This window comes from Abramis brama, assembly GCF_963993115.1.
Source record: "Abramis brama genome assembly, chromosome: 15".
NCBI classification, from domain to species: domain Eukaryota; kingdom Metazoa; phylum Chordata; class Actinopteri; order Cypriniformes; family Leuciscidae; genus Abramis; species Abramis brama.
The window spans coordinates 24,470,949-24,496,862 of NC_139977.1; the positions used below are offsets into that span (position 1 = coordinate 24,470,949).

The following is a 25,914-nucleotide window of genomic DNA, read 5'->3' on the forward strand; positions in this document are numbered from 1 at the left end:
AGGGAAAAAGGAGGAGCTGCAGGGCGCAAGATCAGTGAATTGATGTCTGCCATTGACGAGGTTTGTGATGTGTTGATTGTGAATGATTTCCATAAATGATTTATGTTAAATTAATAGTTCATTTGGGCGAAAACCATATCAAGATTTTTTTTTTCAGGAAAATCATGATTTTATTGCAATTCTTTTTCATGTTGCTTTTACTATTTTGCAGGTGACTGAGCCATGCAGCCAAACTAATTTCCCTATTTTAAAAACAAAGCCTTACAAGGAAACAAAATACAAATTAAAAAAAGAATGGCAGACATTTAGGCCAAAGTGGCGAAGATTGCATTCAAAAAAGAAATTAAATGAACAAATATAAAAATAAAACGATGCATGGACTTTATTGTATAAATTATACATTGATTCTTATTAAAGTTCTCAGTCAAGAGCAGTGAGTGTTTTTCTCCTTGTGTTTTGTTTTTTTATTAACATTAAAGAGATAGTTCGCCCAAAATGAAAATTGTCATCATTTACTCTCAAGTTGTTTTAAACCCAAAATATTTTTTAAAACAAAAGTTATTTTTAAGAATGTGGGTATCCAAACAGTTGCTAGTCCCCAGTGACTTCCATAGTATAGTTTTTCCTACTCTGGAAGTCAAAGGGGACCAGCAACTGTTTGGATAGCCACATTCTTCAAAATAACTTATTTTTTGTTCAGCACAAGAAAGAAATTAATACAGTTTTGAAACAACTTTAGGGTGAGTAAATAATAACAGAATTTGCATATTTAGAACTATTCCTTGAAGGAAAACACGGCAGCATGTTTACTATAGGCTATACTGTCACTTAAAGACCGGCACGCATCTAATAACGCATATGACATGCACCCAATTCTCAAATGTTTGCTTTCACTTTAGACATAACCAACTGTGTTTATGTAAACCTATATAACCTGTATTTGACAGTGTTAGCGCAATAAGACTCGAAAGATGACTAGTCCAGTAACCAGACTCTGTTTGACAGGCTTTTAGTGCCTGTGAGCTTTGCGTGTACGCGCTCAGAAAACCACATGTTAGAACAGCGCATCAGCACACGAATGAAGTGTTTAACTGGCAAGGCAAATAATGAACTTTTGTGAACTGCAGTGAGTGTAACTCTACCTCTGCATTAACATGTGATGTGAATGTACGTCACGGTGTACAGAATGTTGGGTCAGAGGCGCCAGAACTGCAACTGATAGAATGCACTGATAGTTGCATGATGCAATGATATTTCTTTAAAAGCAGATCGTGGAGACAATTAAATCGTGATATTGCACACCCCTAATGCTATCCTTAGTTCAAACTGGTACTTGTATTAGTGCTGGTTGGACTCTATGGGTTAATAGGTGGTGCATGCACAACATAAGGCAGTTTGATTCTAAACTTTAAGTTGTATTTTTATTTAAACTAATATTAAAATAAAACATTAAATTACACACTTAAATTAGTTCAAGCAAAAATTAAGGACCCGTTCTGTGTGGTGTCAGAATAAAGTGTCTGTGTGGAAAGATAGTGTTTTTCCGCATGTGTCCAGTAAACCGAAGCGAGTGACCATATATGTGATCTAAAACACATATAAATAAAATATGCGCTCTTCTTTTTTTTACTCATTTTATTCATTTTAGATGTTCAGTCTTAGTATTTTCATTAAGTGTCACAAGCAAGTATTATTGTTCGTTATAACGACAACAGCTTGTGCGTCTCCGTTGAACTGTATAAAAAGTACTTGGAACACATAAGAGGCAGCAAGATCACAAGAAAAATTTGCCACATATACCATGTAAGATTCCCTTTAGGTGACTGTAATTTTTTTTAAAGGAACACACCGACTTTTTGGGACTTTAGCTTATTCACCGTATCCCCCAGAGTTAGATAAGTCCATACATACCATTTTCATCTCCGTGCGTGCTGTAACTCTGTCTGACGCACCCACCGCTAGCCTAGCTTAGCACAAAGACTGGAGGTAAATGGCTCCAGCTAGCATACTGCCTAGAGCCCTGCACGGGGCAAAACATCCAGCCCTAACCGAGACCTGGCCCGTGGTGTTCAAGCCCTAATCCGGCCCCAGCCCGAAAACGTCTGCAATTTTTCAGCCCGAACCCGACCCGAGACCAACATCAATATCACTTTGAGCTCTCTCTGATGCGCGCTGTCTCTGCTAGACGCACACAAAAGACGCACACACATACACACACGCTACTAGGTACAATTTTATTATAGGCCTCGCCTCAAACATTACTACCACCACCGACAATTATGCCCACAAATATTAATACAGACTGTCCATTACAGAGAAGCATAAGCATGCAGTAGAGAATATTATATAGCCAAATGTGATCCAGCAATAAAGATTTATGGCCTACCTTTTTTTGATGTCAGTAACTTTACTGAAGAACAACGTTTCAAAGAACTCTTCGCCAACTGGCTAACGTTAAATAATAATAAAAATATAATAAAGAAAAAAAAAATCTGTTGAACTGAGTAGGTTCATTCACTGTTTATTCGCGATCGTTGTGAAGAAAAAGAATAGCATCCACTGTTGAAGGCTTCAGGCTCGTAATCAAATCAAAACTCTTTCAAAATGCAGCTTTTCCTGAAGTATTGGGAACTTTTAGTAACTCATTACGCTCCAACTTCTCCCTGATGCTCTGCATGGTCAACTGTCACCTAATGCATTGCACGCCCGTTGCGTTACTCGCGTGATCGCATATTGCATATTTATAATATTATCAATATAACAATATTTCATACAGTAGCCTGCACTCTGCACGTATATTATGGCCACGATGAAAGGAGAAAAGCTAAATGAGCCCGAGTCCGACCAAAGCCCAATCTGTAAAAAATAAAAAATAAAATAAAAAATTGACCCAATTGCTCCCAATAAGTGACAAAATAACGCCAACATTTTCCTATTTACATGTTGTGATTTGTATAGTCACAGCGTGTACAAATAACATGGTCACATGAGACACAGACATCTTCTAACCGTATACATACTGGGAACTATATTCTCAGAAGGCGAATCACTGCTACTTGGGCGGAGTGATTTGCTCGCAGCGCCTGAGAAGCCCCATGGTGAGGATCAGAGTTCGCTCAGAATTGGAGTAAATCACTCCGCAGAAGTAGCAGTGCTTCGACTTCTGAGAATATAGTTCCCAGTATGTATACGGTTAGAAGATGTCTGTGTCTCATGTGACCTTGTTATTTGTACACGCTGTGACTATACAAATCACGACATGTAAATAGGAAAATGTTGGCGTTATTTTGTCACTTATTGGGAGCAATATGCTAGCTGGAGCCGTTTACCTCCAGTCTTTGTGCTAAGCTAGGCTAGCGGTGGGTGCGTCAGACAGAGTTACAGCACGCACGGAGATGTATGGACTTATCTAACTCTGGGGGATAAGGTGAATAAGCTAAAGTCCCAAAAAGTCGGCGTGTTCCTTTAAAGCTCTTCTATTCATTATGATATTAATATAGGAAGTGTTGTTGTCAAAGTAAGTTTCATGTTTTAAAACTGTTTAACTTTTGTTGTTTGTTTTAGGACAATGACTTGGAGAAAGCTAAGAGAGACATGGTTAATACTGTCACTGGTATTTTCATTGTCCGAGCTGAAGGTGAACGACCTGAACAACCACCATTGGATGTTGGGATCCTTGTTGAAGGAGTGAAAGTGCTTCAGCAGCTAGGAGATGTCACCAAGGCTTGTGCTCTCCTCTTGGCAGTAATATATAGCTTGAATCTGAGCTATCCATCTGATCTCAAGTATACCTTTGAGTTTCTTCAAAAGGTGTTAATGGAACTTGATGCAAGCAAACAAACTTGTGGAATAATTCATCGATGTTTAGTTCTCATTCCAGTACAATGCTGCTGTTTATATTGTTTTTGTTTTTATGTATAAAAAAACATGCCAGTCATAAATATTCCTTTCTATAAGGGTCAAGTTCTGTAGCACTTATAATTTTAATTTATTTTTTAAAAAAAAGACAAAAAATTACAAGCTTAAAGGAGCTGTATGTAAGAAATGTATTTCAATTAATCATAAAATGGCCCTGATATGTCACTAGACATTAAGAAATCATGTTCATTTCAAATACTTATATCACTGACAACAGTAGTCCAGCCAGGATATTGTCATTTAAAAAGTGATAGTTGCAGCCCTCAACTGATGTTGATGTTGTCATGCTGTGTTTTGGCCTGAAGTGCCACCCTCCACCTATCTACCAATCACGAAGTCAGTAGTGTTTCGGCATCCGGGTTGCCAGCTCTGCTCTAGTTTAAAGCTCCTTGTAGCAGCCTACGTTCCTGCTGGATCCTGCAGCCTATCTAGCAACCTCGAGTCAGGGGGGAGGGGATACACTGCTCTACAGTAATTTGAAAGTGATTGCAGTACCAGTTTTGGCCACAATCTTACATACGGCTCCTTTAAGACTTGGTTGAATTGCAAATAAAAAGCTATTTGTTTCTGAAAAATAGTAGTCTGATTATTTAACGGTTTTCTTGAACACTTGTATGGCAAAGTATTGTAATTACAAAGCAACTGAAATCATTAAATGTTTATTGCACACTAAATGTACGTAAATTTAACATAACATTAAGTATGTAATAGTGACTTTACCAGGATTTCTTTAATTCATACAACATAACATTATGTATATGTAATAGTGACTTTACTAGGATTTATTTAGTCCATGCAACATTTAAATTGTCAACACAAACAATTTAGTAAATCCAACTTACATTTTCTTGTTGTTATTACTGTTGTATTTAAGGAGTTTTTGTCAACTTTACACAGACTTTTTTAGTAAATACAACTTACATTTTGTTTGTTGCAATTACTTAAAGGTTTTTTTTATGTATTTGGAATGGAATTAAATAAGTAGGCTACTTTGGGGGCCTGTACCATGAAGGTAGCTGAACAAACTCGGGGTTACAGGATTAGTTTTGAGTTGACAAAACCAAACCGATGCAATCAGGCTTTATTGGTACCATGATGCAGCTCATCAACTTTCTTTGTCAACTCAGGCTTTGATCCTTAAGCTATGATTACTCCACGCGCGCGTGCACATAAAAGAGTGACGTCGACACTGAACAACCAATCGCGGGTAGAGCGAGAGCGATATATTTTTCCGCGGAGGAGCAAGAGATAATCATTCATAATTACGATTAATTTAAATATGTATTTCAAGCTCGAAACAATACGGTCTCTGCTGCCAAAGCAAGAGAAGACTGTTGGAGAAAGATTGCTGATGGTTAATGTGTAAGTTAAACAAATACGTTCTATATTTATGTAAAATTATGTATGTATATGTATGCCTATATGTGTAATATAGCCTATAGATTATTTTTATAATATATAAAAAAATGTGCATGTATGTACTAAGAAAGATTAATATTCATTGATTTTTAGATTTTTAGATGCAACCCCAACTCCAAATGTTCTTGGCAGCAGATAAAGACAAAATATAAAAATATAATTCAAAGTGGTTATTTCAAGGAGTTAATTCAAAGAGTATTTACCACAACCTTTTATTACTTTTGTGAACATTTTATCACACTTGTTTGCAGCAAACAGAAATAAAGAGTTAAATTCAGAAAACCAGAATACACTGGCGGAGGAGTTGGCTCTGAGTAGGCAATAAGGGACGGCCGATTATGGATGGGATTACAGGTGCTGTACAGTCTGACCCTGGTGCTGGCTCCTCTAAGCAAGTAACACTGGGTACGTCTGCAATACATTACTACTTTTTTTTTAAGTTTTAAATATGGCTGACTGTATGTTCTGCAGGGAAATACCGTGTCCCTGTTGAAGCTAGCACACACACACACACACACACACACACACACACACACACACACAGAGGTCAGTATGCAGCAGACAGAACACCAAACATAACCTGCTTTACAACAGTTATGCTTTACATTGGCCTATTTGTATTTATTAGGGTGGAGGAAATGATGAAGACACTCTGTCTGTGTGTTCTCAGACAGTTGCTGATGTGAATGCACTGGGCTTTTTATTATGGCAAACATTTGAATGTGTGGCATAAAAAAGGGACTGGCCCTTGCACATCTCTTTTGTAGGATTTTTCACAACCTGACCCAGAAACTGAGGCCTCTACCTCAATGAGCTTCAGAAGAAATGTGTAAGGATTTAAAACCCTTGACATAAATTACAGTCAGTCCTGTGTTTGCAGGAAGTCAAGGAACTTTTTGTGATTTTGATGAGCCTCCAGAAAACTTGTAATGATCATGTTTGTGGTGGAATTATGTTTCAGGTGGAAACAGACTCAGTCAGGGCCCTGTACAAAAGGAGTCTTGAACTAGACTGCACACTAAAGGAGACTTGAACTAGACTGCACACTAAAGGAGACTTGAACTAGACTGCACACTAAAGGAGCTGACTGTGAGCTGAGGAGGCTCCAAACAAACAGCTGGATAAAACTGATCTCAGTATGTATATAGTTCTACATCTGCACCAGCTGGGTGGTCAAGTGTGATCGGGTCAGTTTCATCGGGGAGAAGCTGGCTTTGTGGCGTTTCTCGCTCCTTTCTACTGGTGGCTATATTGTGCAGAATGGCACATACAGCCACTATCTGTGATGCCCGCTCTGGTGACTCTGAAGCGCCGAACACAGTTGAAATGTGCCTTTAGGAGGCCAAAGGTCATCTCTATCTTCACTCTGGTTTTACTGAGGGCCACACTGAAGCGGTGCTGTGGCCCTATCTGAGGGTCATGATAGGGGGTTATTGTGTAGGTTTTTCTATCTTAGTTTAAATGAACAGTGTTTTGTACTGTACCAAATTTAACTTGCTTTCCTCAAAGCGCTGACACAACACAGACTCATGGAAAATTTGTAAGACAAGCACTGGAGCCAGGCCATTTGGCATCCAAACTTGATCATATGTTCATGACCACAAGTCGTCTGCAGATGAAATGTTTAGTAGATCATTGTTATATCTGTTAAAGTTACTATTAATTTAAAGATTCATCTCACAGAAAATAATCATCTCACATATTCACATCATCTCTACCTGAACATTAAGGCAGTGATAGGACTTCCTATTAACACAATCTGCCTCATGTTCCCTAGAGCAGTGGAGATTGGAGCAATAGACTGCATACATGTTGCAATGACTTGGGAATCCTATCATAAGATTATCAGAAGAATAATAAAAAAAGATTCAAAATAATTCTTAACATGTATTATATTGTATATTATATTTGTGAAATTTGCTTTTTGAGAAAAAAAAAAAAAAATGTTCATGTGATGTCACCCTATAATATATCTTACCGGCAATTTTATAAAAGCCCTCTTTTATGGACATGGTCGATAAATGTCCGGGGAACATTATTAATTAAATTTTTCATGTACTCCTGCAGAGCGAGGACCACCTTGCAAATGGTTTGACAAACATATGTTTTCCCCTATAGCTTCTGTGCGTCACCCACCGTGCAAGAATGTACCACTCAGTGTTGTAGTCGAGACCAGCTCACTCGAGTCCGAGTCGAGACCGAGACCAGAGAGGGTCGAGTTTGAGTCGAGACCGAGACCAAAGAGAGTCGAGTCCGAGTCGAGACCGAGACCAGAGAGAGTCGAGTCCGAGTCGAGACCGAGACCAGAGAGGTTGGATAACCTAAGGTTGGGTCTAAAAACCAGACCTAAAGATATCTTCAAGAATATGTAAAATATTTGGTGGTGACAATAAAATTGGCACCATATATATATACCATGGAACCATGTACACTGTAATGGTAAAAAGGCCACATAGTAGGTGAAATAATCATGAAATAATTTTAAATGGGACTCGAGTGGACTCGGGAATAAGTCAGAGTCCTAATATGTTCGAGTACGAGTCAATTCCGAGTCAAAATGGACACGAGTCCATGACAAGACCGAGACCATTAAAATATGGTCTCGAGACCGAGACCGAGTCTCGAGTACACAACACTGGTACCACTTGCAAAAAAAAAAAAAAAATGCAACGCAATACAATTTGCGGTACAGTAAGTGCATGAATTCGACGTGTTAAATTCTTTATGTGCCGCTCAAGAAGTTCGCAAAGATAAGACATTGCTTCCGCGGAAAATCTGTATCTTTCATACAACTAACTATCAGTTAAGGCAAGGGGATTTTGTCTGGCTAAAAACTCTTTCTCTACGAAGTGCTCGTCAAACAATTTGCGCTGAGATGTCCACCGGATTTGGAAGAAAAGGTGAAGTCATTGCAACAGACACTTGGAATAAGTTACGTCACCTATATGTTTCTTTGCTCTCAGCTGATTGGTCAAACTTCGGTCTGAGATCTTGAATCCAGAACATAACCTGCCCCGGAGTAGGTTAGCCGTGCAGCGTAAGATACCATGGCAACGAACACCGAATAAAGCCGAGCTACTTTCATAGTACCTAAAACCCAGGGTTGGCGGAAACTAAGCTGAAACATAGCTGGCTAGCCACCTAATCCGGCTTCATGGTACAGGCCCTGGGTGTCTTGTTCATTATATTTTTTTTTTATATAAAAGCAACAGAACTTAAATTCCATCCAATTTATTAGCAACACTGGGCACGAGCGTGAATCCCGTGAATCCCGCGATATCCGTCTTTGATCTCGCAGGTGTCAGATCCACTACGAGAAGAGAGAACTGTCCGGCTTGCCTGCGCTTTTTTCACTCCTCCTCTCACTGCAGCCGCCTACTCTCGCCTACATTTCAGGCGAGGCAAGGCGCATCTCAAACAAGCCTATTTACTTCACATAATCTGCAAAAGTCATTCACAGCCACGTTCACTCCAGTATTTCGCTCGATGGTTTTGTTTTCGCATCATACATGTGTTTACAGTGGAAGTTAGATGCGGCTGAGCATGCGCATAACACACGCCATAACCAAACGTTATGTGATTGGCTTACGGGTAACCAATGATTTTAAACTTCAGACAATTTTTTAAATGAGATGTTCCTCACCTCCTGAACAAATACTGTATTTTAAATGTTGTTTGTCCTCTCTCTTTTCAGTATTTATTTATCAAAGGGGATTGACATCGGTTACTTGTTCATGCCGCTTAAAGTCAAATACTGTATGTAAAATGCTGTGAAACAGGGTAGTTTGCGAGTCACACCTGTTATTAAATACGGTTGTATTGTGAATGTAGTCAAAAGGCAGTGTCATTTCAAAAATATTTGTATCAAAGTTGGCATGTGCAATCAGTCACAAGACAAGTGCGAGCCAAAGGCATTTGATGTTGCTGATGTCAAACCTGTGGCGTAACTCTTGATGCTGATGCTTTGGTGTAGATTAAATGAGAGACTAATGACAGATAGGTGCCTAATATCACCTAATAGGTGCCAGACATGGGCAGTATTTCAATTAAATGTATTTTAAATACGTATTTAATTACTTTAGTGTATTTTGTAATTTGTATTTTGCAGGTGTGGAAAAAATAAAATGTAGTTTGTAACAAAATATTTTGAGGGAGTGTATTTAGAGTATTTCAAATACTTAAATACTTAAGAAAAATCACCATATGCTTATCACCATAGTAAATGATTTTGCCATATTTTCGGTCTGATGTTGGCAATGGCAATGTCCAGGTTAGATGCACGAAAATCACGTGACACCCTGTAGACCGGGCTCTCTCCAAGAAGTGAATGAGTTTTGAACCCCTACGGGTGACGTCACGGACACTACGTCCATATTTTTTTACAGTCTATGTTTTGAACACAGGAGAAGAAGTGGTGCTGCTCCTCTTAAAAACGGCATTAAAGGGATAGTTTGTATGAGTTTCCTTCTTCTGCTGAACACAAAAAAAGATATTTTGAAGAATGTCTGTAATCAAACAGTTGACAGTAGCCTAGCCATTGACTTCCATAGTATTTTTTTTCCTACTATGGAAGTCAATGGCTTCCGTCAACTGTCTGGTTACCAACATTCTTCAAAATATCTTCTTTTTACTTCAACAGAAGAAAGAAACTCATACAGGTTTAGGACAACATGCGGATAAGTAAATGATGACAGAATTTTCCTTTTTGGGTGAACTTACTATCCCTTTAAGGTAAAGTGTTTTGTGAAAAATATAGTCTACACACACACACACATATTGCACACTGAACAGCATTATAGAGAAAATAATTGTGCCTTATGAGATCAATGCACTGTGTTGTCATTCATAAAAGTACCTCATACCTATTATGAAACAGCGCGTCTTTCGTAACTCCACTGAAATCTCCATACTAAGCAAGCGTTCACAATATAACATCCATCTGCAGGTTTTACACGTTTTTAAACGTATTACATATGAGAAATATTGATATTCCGTCGGATTTTGTATAAAATAATCACCAATCCTAGCCTGGGTGCCAGCCCGAACCCCGCCCACAACATTTTTTGGTCGGGAAGTTCGGTCTGGACTCGATCCGTTGAGGAGTAATTATGCTCGGCTCCCAGAAGGCCGAGCCAATCAAATTGCCAGGACGGGCTTTAATCGATGATGGACAGATGATCTGCGGTTACGTAATCACCCACGTCACCAAAGGTTTTCAACAAAGATGACTGCAGCAGGAGAATTGAGATGTTTAGATTCCGCTATCACGTCTGTTATAAAAGAAATCGACAGCGCATTCATTTTAAAAGACGAACAGAGAACCGCAATCAAGGCATATGTCGATCGGAAATATGTGTTTGCCGTCCTTCCTACGGGATTCGGCAAAAGTTTAATTTATCAGCTGACTCCGATGGTCGCTAAGAAGATGGGACGCAATGAAAACTCTGTGGTCATTGTGGTTTCTCCTTTGGCCGCACTCATGGAGTGCTTTATTATTACTTTACTCATTACTTTACTACTTCTTCCTGCGTGTGTGCAGTTGAGCTCTGTTGACAACTATGCGTCGCTCAACATACATCACTTACTGCGTTGCTCTGATTGGTTGTAGGTCTATCCAATTGAGTGCAGAGTTGTTGTTTTTTCCTGGTTCGGTTAAGACACGCCTCATAATCAAAGCCCTATGGAGCAGTATCAGACTCACACTCTGCCTAGAATATGAGTATGACGAAGTCAGGCTACATCAATCCTATAGTTTTCCAATAATTGCGCACGCAGCGCGATTCTACTATGGAAAAGGCATACGCGATCAGGGCAGTTAGAGTCTTGTGTGTAAAACAAACCCACACATATTATGATTAAAATGGAATTTTGATTTTGTGACAAATTCTCTGTCTCTTTTTTTTTGCTACTTCGCCATTTTGAATTTACACATTTCTCATATTTGTGTTATTGCTACTATTTGTGTTATTGACCTTTCAGTAATACAAAAAAAAAAGACAAGATTATTGTGGGAGTATTTTTGTATTTTCAAAATACTAATTACTTGTATTTTATTTAAATACATTTTTCACATCAGTATTTTGTGTTTTATTTTGTTACATTTCATGAGCCAGTATTTGTAGTTTGTAACAAAATATTTTTTTATGTATTTGTGCCCACCTCTGATAGGTGCTCATTGTAGCTACCCCACTTGAATGATGGTCAAATTACTCCTTAAACTGATGTTTCCATTAGCGTTTTATTCGTGACACTCATGTAGACACCGTAAGAGCTACAGCAAAACAAAAACAATAAAACAAACAAACACTGTCACTCCAACACATTAACCAACATCACAATAAAACGATACAGTTACAAAAATGATAAACATTACACTTCGTTTACCTTATAACCCTCAAATGGGATGCACAAAACTTCATGGGGGGGAAGAAAACCGTCATGCATTAAGCTGCATCCTTCACGAAAGTGTGCGCACTGCACAAGGCGGAAACACAGCGTGCTTTATACACGTGTTGGTGCACGTTAAGGCCGTATCATAATAAAAGTCCTTCAAAATAACTAAACATATAAATCGGTACAGACCTTATATTCAAGCAAATTAGCAATCAGTTACACTCCCACCAAATCATGAGTTATAATAAACAAATGATTTCAAAATTACAATGACACTTCAAACAATAAAAAAAATAATAATAATAGTAATAATAACAAAAAAAAAAACTTTAACAAGTCTCCAACAGTAAAACCAATTTCTGAACAGGACGTTCAATTACAGAAAGCTTCCCTAGACGTTTTCCCTTCTTTCCAAGATCTTTGTCACCAAGATGAACCCTAACTCTCCTCACAAGTCCATCCGAATCTATGGTTGTTTCTACAATCCTACCTAACAACCATTTGTGTCTAGGTAGATCGTTGTCCTTGACAATCACTATGTCCCCTATTAACAAATTTCTCTTAGGGGTGTGCCAACGCTGTCTGACTGCAATATTTGAGAGATACTCTTTACGCCAGCGACTCCAGAATTGTTCAGCAAGATATTGGACATGGCGCCACCTTTTTCTGGCATAAAGATCTTCTTTAGTGAACTTGCCTGGAGGAGGTAAAGCAATAGTGGATTTCATGGTAAGAAAATGATTTGGCGTTATGGGTTCAAGGCTATTTGGATCGCTTAAATTGTTGACAGTGAGTGGGCGACTGTTTACGATTGACATAGCTTCGTAGAGGAACGCTCTTAAAGATGAATCATCAACCCTTTCAGAAGCAATTGAAAGTGTAGACTGGAGGACACTTCTGACAGTCCTAATCTGTCGCTCCCATACACCTCCTGTATGACTTGCACATGGTGCATTCATCACAAAGTCGCACTGATTCAAAGCCAAGAAGTTATTCAGCTTCTCAGTGTCAAGTTCTTGGAGTGCTTCAGCCAACTCATTCTTAGCCCCCACAAAGTTGCTCCCTTGATCAGATCTAATCTGCCGCACGGCTCCACGTATGGAAATAAAACAGCGCAAGCCATTAATGAAGGAATCTGTTGACATTGAATCAAGCATCTCAATATGAATGGCACGAGAAGACAGACAAGTAAAGATCAATCCATATCTTTTGTGCACCTTTCGTCCTAGTTTCACAGAAAATGGACCAAAACAATCCATACCACAGTAAGTGAATGGTGGAGAAGGATTCACTCTCTCTGAAGGCAAGTCAGCCATCTTTTGCTCTTCTGTTGGACGCCTGTGTTTTCTACAGGTAACACAATTACGCACATGAGATGCTACAACACGATTGATGCCTGGAATCCAAAACCCCCTTGAACGAATCTCATTGATGGTAAATCCTTTGCCTTGATGTTTAACTCTTTCATGGCAGTCAGCTATGATCAATTTTGTAATGTGATGGTCTTTGGGGATAATTGTAGGATGTTTGAGTAGACTACAAATAGAAGAATTGCGAAGTCTTCCTCCCACCTTAAGCACACCATCACTATCAAGAAATGGATCAAGGTTGCACAATTCATTGTGAGATGACAATTGGATACCTTTACTTAATGTTTTCAATTCAATTTCAAACACATGTTTTTGCAGAAGTTTGATTATGAGGCACTCAGCCTTTTCTCTTTCCTCAACTGTAGAAAGTCTGTTTGACTTATCCTTGCGAATCCATCGTTGAATACGTGCAATTGCTCGTATTACCTGAGACCAAGACGAGAACTTTGACAGGCGAATTACAATAGTTTCCTGTTCCACTGCTTTTGTGTTAAGCGTTTGAGAACATCTGACTTCAGAGTCACCTAGTTGTAATTCTGAAATCTCGTTGGCGGGAAGAACCATATCCTTATTCCATAAAAACCTCGGCCCTGTGAACCAGTCAGATGAAATCATTTCATCAACAGTGAGACCTCTTGAGACATGATCTGCAGGATTGTCCCTTGTTGGAACATACCGCCATTGCTGCGGAACTGTACTTAAATGAATCCTTTGTACTCTGTTAGCAACAAATGTATGAAATCGTCTGGCCTCATTATTGATATATCCCAGAACAACCTTGGAGTCAGTCCAGAAAAACTCTGTGATGTCAGGATACCGAAGTTCTTGCTTAAGGATTTTACTAACATTTACTGAAACGACTGCAGCAGTCAACTCCAACCTTGGAATAGTTGTAATCTTTAAAGGAGATACACGAGACTTCCCCATGGCTAGAGCAACATGGACATCTTTACTTTCATTCTTCAACCTCAGATATGAGCACTGTCCATAGCCACTAGTACTAGCATCTGAAAAATGATGCAGCTCTACTTCTGTTACCTTTCCAAACCCAGGAGGAGCATATGTGCAGGGAATATTCACTTTCTTCAAGTTGCCCAAATCTCTTCTCCAGCACTCCCAACTTGGCTGCAACTCATTTTTCAGTGTGTCATCCCAACCTGTACCATGTCTGCATACTTCCTGAAGTATTTTCTTTCCATGAAAAATGAATGGAGCTAAGAACCCTAATGGGTCATACAATGATGCAATCGTAGATAAGATTCCACGTCGAGTTGCTGGCTGTTCCTTGAGAGAAATATCAAACTTGAAACAATCACGTTCAATGTTCCACTGAATCCCCAATGTTCGCTCTGTCAAGGAATCAAATGAGAGATCAGGTTCCTTTACATTGATTGCTCGTTCTGAGGGAGGAATACTTTCCAGCACAGCATTATAATTGGACACAAATTTGTGAAGTCTAAGGCCACCAATGGCACAAAGGTCTCGGGCTTCTTGAGCAAGTTGAATTGCATCCTCTGTTGTTTGTACACTTGTAACACCATCATCTACATAGAAATCATTCATTACAAACTGAAATCCCAAAGGGTACTGATCTTTGTTACCTTCAGCCAAATGCTTCAATCCATAGTTCACACATCCTGGAGATGAAGACGCTCCAAAGAGATGAACTGTCATTCTGTACTCTCGAGGTTGTTCTTTTAAATCTCCATTTCTCCACCACAAGAAACGCAGAAAGTCTCTGTCTGCTTCAGGCACATGGAACTGATGAAACATTTTCTCAATATCACATATTAAAGCAACAGGGTGCTGGCGAAATCTGAGAAGAACACCGGTCAAATTGTTCATCAAGTCAGGTCCTTGTAAAAGATGATCATTTAAACTTATTCCATCATACCTCGCAGAACAATCAAAAACAACTCTCAGCTTGTCTGGTTTCTTCGGGTGATAAACACCGTGATGAGGAACATACCATTTTTCACCTTGACTCCCTCCATCTTTAACTTCCTCTGCCTCTCCTCTGTCAATGACCTCCTCCATAAATTTCACATAATGCTCTTTGTACCTTTGGTCCTTTAACAATTTTCTCTTTAGATGGTTAAGTCTCACAAGAGCAAGTTGTCTGTTGTCTGGCAAATTAGGTCTCTCTTTAAAGGGTAGAGGCATTTCATAGTGTCCAGAGCTATTTTTCTTTATACCATCACTTAATTTGTTCAAAAAGATGATGTCATCTTGAGAAAGAGTTTTTTCATCATCATTAGCATCTTTAAAATCAGATTCTAAAATGCGTATAGCATCTGCTGGAGTCAATGAAGGAATTTCCTTAACAGAAAGTCTATGACAAAGACTAGTGATACCTGAAGAGTCAAGCCTGGGTAATGAAGGTCCAACAATGCTCCAACCCAAATCAGTTTTGACAGCATAAGGTTCATCATTCTCTCCTAAAATCGCTTGTCTTGGTGCCAGCGCTCTAGCACAATTATAGCCAATCAAAAGACCAGCTTCACAGTCCTTTAAAGAGGGTATCTCCTCAGCAATTGCAGAAAGATGATTCCAAAGTTTGGCTGTTTCACACGTAGGTATATGTGCATGGTTGACTGGAATACAATCTTTAGTATAAACAGGGGGGAGTTCAATATAAGTAGCAGAACTATAACCCCTTACACGAAGTCCTGAAATCCTTTCACTCTTCACTATGGTGTCCTTTCCAGTCATAGTGGTCAGTTTTAACTTGACAGGAAATTTATCTGCCTGCAAGACATTGCTCACTTCTTGGTCGATAAAGGTTGTATCACTCTGTGAATCGAGCAAGGCATAAACAAGTTTTTCTGTACTCACATTGTTGCTTGATGATAACCATACTGGCACAACCATCGATGTATAAGATGATCCCTTTCCGGCCACACTCAGAGACAGAACGGCTGTCGACTCATCTTCTAACCTTGGAGCAGATGCAGTTAATGGAACTAGCCTTTCTCTTTTGGTGAAGTTATCATCATGAAGGCAAGTAGGATGTTTCCCTTTACATGAGTTACAGGAATGGCGATGACGACAGTCTCTTACACTATGGCCAGTTTTCAAACATCCATAACAAAGATTGTTTTCCTTCACATATGTCCGTCGTTCTGCTAGTGTCTTGGTCATCAATTTGGAACAATCATAGAGCTGATGTTGAGGATCTTGACAAAACACGCAGGGAGGTTTGACATTTTTCTTGATGATCTTTGGTCTGTTAAGTCCCAAATCAGTCTGAGTATTTAAGACATTAGCCTTATTTCCTTTGGACTCTCTGAAAGTTTGTTTGTTAACAGATGTTAAGCTGAGAGCGTAAGATGATGTGACTGGATTACAACCAATCTCTGCTTCTAACGAAACAAATGCTGCAAAGGTCTTAAAGTCAGGAAAATCCTTATTGTCTCTCAAGGTTTGTGTAACTTGTCGATTCCAACGCGAAGCAGCCCATTCAGGTAGTTTTTGAACTAACTTTTGGTTTTCGTCACAGTCATTTAAGATTTGTAAACTTGCAACATGAGGTATGGCATCTTGACAGGCGTTAAGAAAATCCGAAAATTCTCTAAGTCCAATAGCATCCTTTGATTGAATTTTTGGCCAATTTGCAAGCTTCTGGCGAAAAGCACGTTGAATAACAAATGATTGACCATACCTTTGATCTAATTTGCTCCAGGCATCCTTATAAGCTTCGTCGTCACTCCTGTAGAAGGTACCATCCAAGATTTTGCGTGCCGATCCACCCACATACCTTTTTAGATAATAAAGTTTGTCAGCAGCAGATATACTCTTTCGATCAATCAATGACATAAAGGAAGCCTTCCACTCAACATACTGAATGGGATCACCATTAAACACAAAGGGCTCTGGAGCTGGCAATCTGTTCAAATTTATGCTGTCTTGTAGGGCTTGAACAAGAAAAGGCAGTTCATTTTGAGATGGAGATATGTCATTAGCAGGTTGGCTAGAAAAGCTTGGAGGCAGGCAATGTTGTTCTCTGATAACCCGGTTTATTGAAGGATTATCAACTTCCTGCACTGCTATCCGATTATAGACCTCGAACCTTGCCTGTGCTACTTTTAAATCCTTTTCCGCCTGTAACTGCTCTAGTTCACGTTTTTGAGCATCTAGGTCTCTTTCTTGTCTCTCTTGCAACTCGTGAATTTTCTCCTTCCGTTTATTTTCCTCCATCAGCATTTTGTACTCCACTTCCTTTGCCGCCAATTCTGCAGCTGCTTCGGCATGTTTTGATGCTACACATGAAGATGCAGAACGATGACTTGACCGAGCACTAGACTTATGGCTAATTCGAGAAACAGTAGAGCCATAGATAGAACGAGCATGGCTAGATTCAAGCAAATCCTTCAAGCGATGTTTTACTTGTTCTACATCAAATTCATCAATGCCTGATATTCTTTCATAAGCAACTTTTATTATTTCTGTTGTCACAGCCTCACAAGCATCAATACGACGTCTCAGTTCAGTAGATGGCGTGACATAATTTCTAACTTCAACATAGATATGCATAACTTTCTCCTTTTCCTCTTCCAAGGTGTCAATTAGAGTTGCTAGCTGGCTCTCAGTAATATCAGACTTGAGTTGATTTCTAGCCTTACGTGCAGACATTTTCCATTGTTCGTACATGGAAATAAGCTTTCTTTCTCTCTTCTGAATTTCATCTTTTTGAAATGCAAGCATTTTTTCTGTAGGATTTCGTGGACGAACAGAACGTCGAGGACCTTGAGATTCTGCTAAATCTTCTTGAAGTTTACTTTTAAGTTCACTCAAAGTTTGTTCTTTAGTCTCAATTGTCTCTATTATATGTTGTCTCTTTAAACTCTCTGTTGATGTTTGATATATTTATGATTAAGGGTTTCAATATCATGTTGGAGACTATTAATCAGCCCTTCACATTCAACAATATCAACACAATTATTTGACTCAGTCATTTTAAAATTACCAGATTAACACACACAATAATATAAGATGTCCAGCACAGTTAAAAAGTCATTTAAATTACAAAACAGTAATCATGTAGCCTCAAACATTAATATCAAGCGTTTTAAATAACCCTTTTTAAAGACAGATATTTCCTTTAAAACTCGTATAAATATCCCTTCTTCAAACACAACAAAGGATTTGGTCTTTCAAAAGGCTTTAAACATTTCAACCCTTGTATTAAACTTGAAGAAAATGTCTATAGTTGGTTAAATGTTTCACCTTAATATCCTTTTACTGCTGTAGAAGTGCGTGGAGGGATAAATGTCACCTGAAGAAGAACACAGTCTTTCGCAATCCGTAGTATATCGTTTAATCCTTGATTTCAGCCGTAGTTATCCATAAACGAACCACATTTGACCATCGGAAATCGACCTGCTGCCCGTGAACATCCACTTCTTAAAGACCCGTCGGCATGGACACCAGTCATTAACGCAGCAGAGTCGAACGACGAATGGCCAAGCTCTTACTGTAGCTACCCCACTTGAATGATGGTCAAATTACTCCTTAAACTGATGTTTCCATTAGCGTTTTATTCGTGACACTCATGTAGACACCGTAAGAGCTACAGCAAAACAAAAACAATAAAACAAACAAACACTGTCACTCCAACACATTAACCAACATCACAATAAAACGATACAGTTACAAAAATGATAAACATTACACTTCGTTTACCTTATAACCCTCAAATGGGATGCACAAAACTTCATGGGGGGGAAGAAAACCGTCATGCATTAAGCTGCATCCTTCACGAAAGTGTGCGCACTGCACAAGGCGGAAACACAGCGTGCTTTATACACGTGTTGGTGCACGTTAAGGCCGTATCATAATAAAAGTCCTTCAAAATAACTAAACACATAAATCGGTACAGACCTTATATTCAAGCAAATTAGCAATCAGTTACACTCATCATCTTACAAAAATCATTTTCAGATCAAAATATCACATTCATGTCAACAATAGTATAATGAGTACACTGTACTGTACTGTGTTATAATTGTACATCTCTGACATTGAAAATCAAGCTACATTCATTGTTAGTATTTTTATAAAAAAACCCTTCACTGATTTAATAGGTCCATTAAACAACACATGCCAATGACATAACATTTTGGAAAAACAAAATCTGGATCATTCATTTGTAAAAATCTTTATAGACTATATAATTTCATGCTTGATTAAGTATTGAACACACAACTGTATTTGTTGGAAAATGCAAAGCACTGTCCTCCTACGTCAGGGATTGATCTTACGATAGTCTCTCAAATGCATGGTCACATTGTTGGGAAGTCCAAGTCTGATCAGCTCCTCTTGTAACTGAAAATATATGACAAACCTATCATGTGCTGATATGTCATTCAGTCATATATCATTTAATTATCATTAATTTATTAAGACTTTAAAATATGTATTGCACTGTTGCCTTTTTATAAGTTTATATAGGAAGTTATATGTAGTATCAATTAACTGAATAATATATATAATACAATGTTTATGTATAAAAAAAAGATACATTTTTATTGTTGTAAATTAATGATTGTGACTGTTGAGTTACTTACCTGCATAATCACCAGCTCTTCAATCTGAGACTCTGACAAATTTTCTAGACTTGTAACTTCTACTCGCATTCCCATCACTGATCAATAATTATAATAAAAACAAAAACAGGTCAGGAGTCATAATTCATACAATTATGTATTACAGTTTAACAATATACATTATGTTTTAAGATTAAAGTTAACAGAAGAAAGAAATGGATCACATATCTACACAAACATACCATACTCATCTAAAAAGGTGTGTTGATATGATGGTCATCAGGTTCATCAAAAAGCAAACGGAAGACTGGCATTAGCAACACTTTAGCATGTTACACTTTTGATACAGAAGTTCTATTCTTTTTATTTTACAGAATCCACATTTACATCCACATTTTCATGCTTACCACTGTAACAGAAGAAAGGCAAACTGGCAAAGCATCTTTCATCCGTCCACTGACCAAAGTATTTTAAAGACACAGCTGTGCAGTGTTGAACTCCCTGCTGTCCTGGGATATTTGCACCATTATCTGGTTGTGCAACATCACCTGGAGTATATGGCAGCCAATATGTGAAGGATGAGTTGCTCTGATCTGACCACAGTCTGTTTCTGTCCAGACCAATCCATACAGCATTACCATAATAATAACCATAATAACGTGTAATGCTTAGTATCTGTTGACGCTCTGTCTCATTTCTCACACTGGCCAGGTCAGTGTATTTCTCTCTGCAGTAGCTCTGAGCCCCAGCCCAGGTCCTTCCCTCAGATACAAAAACATAATTCTGAGAAGCGTTTTCTCTACCTAAGAAAAAAATATACATTTAAAAACCAAGTCCGATCATTTGTTACTTAGTCAACCATATATTAAATGCATACATTTACATATAAAATCCATTTACATTTAGAATTTTTATATTAGTATAGAGTATACTTGTGTTTTGATCCAAGCCAACTAAGCTAAGACTGTTCTAGAGATCTTACCACAATAGTGACAGTAACATTTGTTGAGACTTTGACTTACTGATTAATGTTTCACTGAAAGGAAACTAAATATGTATATATATATATATATATATATATATAAAAAATGTTTAATTGGAATGTCTTACCATCATAGCAGACAAATCTGTACAAATATTCACATGATGCATCATACCAGTTTCCATCATTATCCATGTAAACACACAGTTCATTGCCAAGAATGTTGTTTGGTTCATGGAACCAGTTCCTGAAATCTCTCTCTCCTTCCTGATAGAAATCATTGTTTTCCAATGACCATCTCCAGCTGTTCACGTCATCATACAGTCCAATCCAGGCTGAACCATTGTAACTCCCATTAACTGTGTAAATCAGACTGTTCATTTCCTCCATGTTATCAATGGTGGCCAGATCAGTGTAATTCTCTCTGCAGTGTCTCTGAGCTTCAGTCCAGGTCTTAGACTCATTTACAAAGTGATACTGGTGGGATGACGCTAATGCTGGCAAGGTGGGGAAAAAAGGGTAAGAATAAAAGTTAAAAAGTTACATTAAGTGCATCATTAAGGTTACTTGTAAGGACATTTTGGTAACAATAAAGTGCCACTAGTTATGTCATGTTTTGCATTAACTAACATTTGTTAAAATCAATGTATTAATTGTTAACATTAGTCACATACAGAACTATATGTAACTAACATTAACATAGATGTGTTCATAGCTCAGGTTCATTAAATTTTTTTTTAATAATAATATGTTTTTTTAATAAATGTTGAAATTGACATTAACTAAGATTAATAAATGCTTTAGAAGTATTTTTCATAGTTAGTTCATATTTACTAATGTAGTTAACTAATGATAACAAATGTAATCTTTTTGTAAAGTGTTACACATATTTTCAAAAAATATGATGAAAAAATAAATCTGGCAATGTTGAATAACATTTCTAAATAATTTCTAAATCAATTCAAGTCTGTCTGCCAGAGAGTGGTGTACACTTAAAAGTCAACCTTGTGCGTTTCTTAACGGAGGTGCACGTAATACTCACCACTGTAGCAAATGAAAGGTAATGCAGTATTGCAGTTTTCATCTGTCCAGTTCCCAGAGTCACTAAATGACACTGTAGTGCAGTATTCACTGTTTCCAGCATTATCTGGCTGTCCTGTCCTCCAGTTACTGAATGAAGAGTTGCTCTGATCTGACCAAGATCTGGTTCTGGACAGTCCAATCCAAAAAGAGGAATAATACTGAAATAAAGACTGAACCCTGTAGTTTTCAATCTCGTTCCTGATACTGACGAGGTCTGTGTGATGTTCTCTGCAGTAACTCTGAGCTTCAGTCCAGGTTTTAGACTGGGAAACCAACACATAACTTGCACTAGCATTCGCTGTTCCTGTGGTGAAGAAATTTTAAAAAGGGGTTATATCATGGTATCATAAATATTTTGATATAATTACTTGTTTAACAGTCCAACGGCAGTTCTCACCATCATAGCAAACAAATGGAAGTGTATAGTAGCAAGAGGCTTCATTCCAAGCTCCTTGGTAATATGACATGTAAATACACAGACTCTGTCCACCTGAGTTCACTGGTTGCTGGACATACCAGCTTTTAAATCCTCTTAATGTTGCATTATCCAGAGACCATTTCCAACTGTTCAGATCATCATAGAGTCCAATCCAAGCTGAGCCATAGTAAGTGCCACGTACTGTATTAAAGAGCCTTTTCATTTCCTCCATGTTATCAATGGTGGCCAGATCAGTGTAATTCTCTCTGCAGTGTCTCTGAGCTTCAGTCCAGGTCTTAGACTCAGACACAAAGTGATACTGGCGGGTACATGAAGATTGTGTGCAGGTTCCTGTGAAAGACAGATGTGACAGCTTGAGCACTCTTCCTCTTCTCAACATGGACTGAGTGTTCCCAGGGGCGGGGTTTATGTAAATTTTAGGGTTAGTGACATCACTGGAGGAATGTTGTGTAGTTCCTACCAGCTGTTTGTTGTAGTCCTTAAAAAACGATTTCTTTAAAAGGAAATATCTTCCTTTGCTTTGAACTTGAGTGTTGTAACTTTACAGATGTTGTTTATGCTCAAACAGCAACATTACACACTAACTAAAGTTAGAAAAGTGAAATCATAATCATAATAAAGTACTTGTCCTAAATGTTACACTCTCAGATATAAGAAAAAAAATCCCTACTATCTCTTGCTTTGGCTACCGTATACAGACCTCCAGGGCCCTATGCTGATTTCCTAAAAGAGTTTGCGGATTTTCTCTCAGACCTATTGGTCAACGTCGATAAAGCTTTGATTGACAGAGATTTTAACATTCACGTAGATAATTCAAATTATGCGTTAGGGGCTTACATATTTACTAAACTCCTTTGGGGTCAAGCAAAATGTCACTAGACCAGTGGTTCCCAAACCTGTCCTGAAGGACCCCCAACACTGCACGTTTTCTTTGTCTCCCTAATCAAACACACCTGATTCAACACATCAGCTCATTATCACTTGGGTTAATGAGCTGATGAGTTGAATCAGGTGTGTTTGATTAGGGAGACAAAGAAAACGTGCAGTGTTGGGGGTCCTTCAGGACAGGTTTGGGAACCACTGCACTAGACCCACCCATCGTTTTAATCATACACTAGATTTAATTATATCGCATGAAACCAATCCAATATAGATATCCAACCACAAAGTGCTGATATCATCATAGAGTAACGTGCACTACCTTGTAACGTGCATACTAAGTATGCAATAAGTTTGCCATGTCGCACCGCGTTATCGGCCAGGTAGAACAATTCTCCCAAATACTATTGATAGATTCACAAATAACCTGCCTGATCTGTCTCAGCTTCTCAGTGTACCCAAACACACAAATGAACTGGAGGAAATTATTAGCAGTATTTGCACCATTTTCGATAGTACATTAGAAACTGTTGCACCGATCAGATTAAAAAAGGTTAGAGAGAAAAGTACTGCACCATGTTACAACAGTATTACTCAAGCTATCAAGAGAGAAACTCATAATCTAGAGTGTAAATGGAAACAAACTCACCTAGAGGTTTTTAGAATCGCGTGGAAAGACAGCACTTGTTATATAAAAAAGGCTTTCAAAGCAGCCAGGGCATCTCTGCAAACTAATAGAAAATAACCAAAACAATCCAAGATTTTTATTTAGTACAGCGGCGATATTAACAAATGAACAGACATCACCTGGACAAATTATGCCATTACAGTTTAGTAGTAATGACTTTATGAATTTCTTCAATGAGAAAATCGAATGCATCAGAAATACAATTGTAAATGTACTACCTTTGACAGCATCTTATGATTCAGCCTCAATTATCGCCCCTCAAGAACAATTGCAGTGCTTTACAACTATAGGACAGGAAGGGCTAAATAAACTCATCTTTGCATCTAAACCAACAACATGTTTATTAGATCCAATACCCACTAAATTACTGAAAGAGTTGTTACCAGTAGCAGAAGAGCCTCTTCTCAATATTATTAACTCATCTTTATCTCTAGGTTATGTTCCAAGTTTATTCAAGCTGGCAGTTATTAAGCCTCTCATAAAGAAATCACAATTAAATCCAAATGAATTAGCAAATTACAGACCCATTTCAAATCTTCCATTTATGTCTTAAATACTAGAAAAAGTTCTCAATTAGGCTCTTTTCTACAAAATAATAATATGTATGAAAAATTTCAGTCTATATTTAGGCCCCATCATAGCACAGAAACTGTGCTCGATAAAATTACAAATGACTTACTTCTAGATTCTGACCAAGGCTATATCTCTAGTTTTACTTGATCTTAGTGCTGCGTTTGACACTATAGATCATTAAATACTATTAGATCGATTACAAAATTACACTGATATTCAGGGACAGGCATTAAAGTGTTTTAGATTGTATCTATCAGACCATTACCATTTTGTCTATAAATGAGGAAAAATCTGAGACTATGCCAGTAAATTATGGAGTGCTGAAAGGATCTGTGTTAGGCCCTCTGCTATTTTCAATATATATGCTGCCACTTGGTAATATTATAAGAAAACATGGAATTCATTTCCACTGTTATGCCGATGATACTCAGTTATATATTTATTCACGACCAGATGAATTCTCTAAATTATCTAAGTTGACAGAGTGTGTTAATGATATAAAATATTGGATGACCTGTAATTTTCTTCTATTAAATTCAGCTAAGACTGAGGTATTACTTATTGGACCAAAAACCTGTTCACAGAATCTCTCAGAATAGAACTTGCATTTGGAAGGATGTACTGTAACTTCATCCTCTACAGTTAAAGACCTGGGCGTTATATTAGACAGCAACTTATCTTTTGAAAATCATACTTCATAAGTTACAAAAACAGCCTTTTTCCACCTCAGAAACATCGCTAAACTCCGGAACATGCTATCTGTTTCTGATGCAGAAAGGTTCATGCATTCATGACCATACTTGGTTACTTACGTAACCTCGGTTCCCTTAGAGATAAGGGAACGAGTACTGCGTTGCAAACGCTGTGGGAAAACTCCTTTTCTTGAGAATATTGAAGCCTTTATTTTAAAATGCATTGCAGCTGCACAGCGAGAGCATCATAGCTCGTCTGAGCGAGGCTGATTGGCTGCGCTGCGGCAACTGCACAAACCTATGGCGAGTTAGCAGAGGCGTGCGGTCCAATGGGAGCGCTTGGCGCCCTGCCAACCTCGAGTGCACCAATTTGGACGCGGCTGGAGACAGGCACCTCCAGGTTATAAAATCTTGCAAATGTGGACGGAGCGGACCAGCCGACCGCCGCACAAATGTCTTCGATAGGGACTCCACTGGACCATGCCCAAGTGGAAGCCATGCCTCTTGTGGAGTGAGCTCTTACACCTATGGTGCACGGGAAGCCCAGTGAGGTGTATACCAGAGAGATAGCATCTACTATCCATCTAGATAATGTGAGTTTCGTGACCGGCAGCTCCTTGGTGCGGCCTTCGAAACAGACAAAGAGCTGTTCAGACTGCCTGAAAGAGGCCGAACGCTCCAAATATATTCTCAGAGCTCTGATGGGGCAGAGCTCTGCAGCTCTCTGCAGAGCGTGAGAGCATCACTATCTTCTCCCGAAACTGGGAGAGCTGATAGAGAGATAACCTGGGCTCTGAACGGCATTGAGAGCACCTTCGGTACATATCTGTGTCTTGGTTTAAGGAAGACTTTGGAGTCATTAGGCCCGAACTCAAGACAGGAAGCGCTCGTGGAGAGCGCTTGTAAGTCCCCAACTCTTTTTACTGACGCCAG

At 38.5% G+C, this 25,914-nt stretch overlaps 1 protein-coding gene and 1 long non-coding RNA gene across 5 annotated transcripts in view; one reads left to right on the forward strand and one right to left on the reverse strand.

The window, feature by feature from the left end:
* Positions 1-4,918: 4,918 nt before the first annotated feature.
* Positions 4,919-6,445, forward strand: LOC311097822. Its single transcript, XR_014609332.1, has 3 exons — positions 4,919-5,280; positions 5,589-5,742; positions 6,299-6,445. It is a non-coding gene; the product is annotated as an uncharacterized lncRNA (long non-coding RNA).
* Positions 6,446-9,365: 2,920 nt separating this feature from the next.
* Positions 9,366-25,914, reverse strand: part of LOC311097817 (macrophage mannose receptor 1-like) — a 38,088-nt gene continuing 21,539 nt past the window's right edge. Inside the window, exons 7-13 of one of the 4 annotated variants that reach the window (XM_084137694.1) lie at positions 22,108-22,479; positions 21,670-22,014; positions 20,756-21,124; positions 20,039-20,448; positions 19,667-19,743; positions 18,783-19,424; positions 17,594-18,669 (exon numbers count right to left, since the gene is read on the reverse strand). In XM_084137694.1, the coding sequence (XP_083993820.1) occupies positions 19,741-19,743; positions 20,039-20,448; positions 20,756-21,124; positions 21,670-22,014; positions 22,108-22,479 (1,499 nt within the window). In that variant the 3' untranslated portion in view covers positions 17,594-18,669; positions 18,783-19,424; positions 19,667-19,740. Of the gene's footprint in view, positions 19,425-19,666; positions 19,897-20,038; positions 20,449-20,755; positions 21,125-21,669; positions 22,015-22,107; positions 22,480-25,914 lie in introns of those variants that run through there. The other 3 variants (XM_084137693.1, XM_084137691.1, XM_084137692.1) reach the window with 3 other exon arrangements.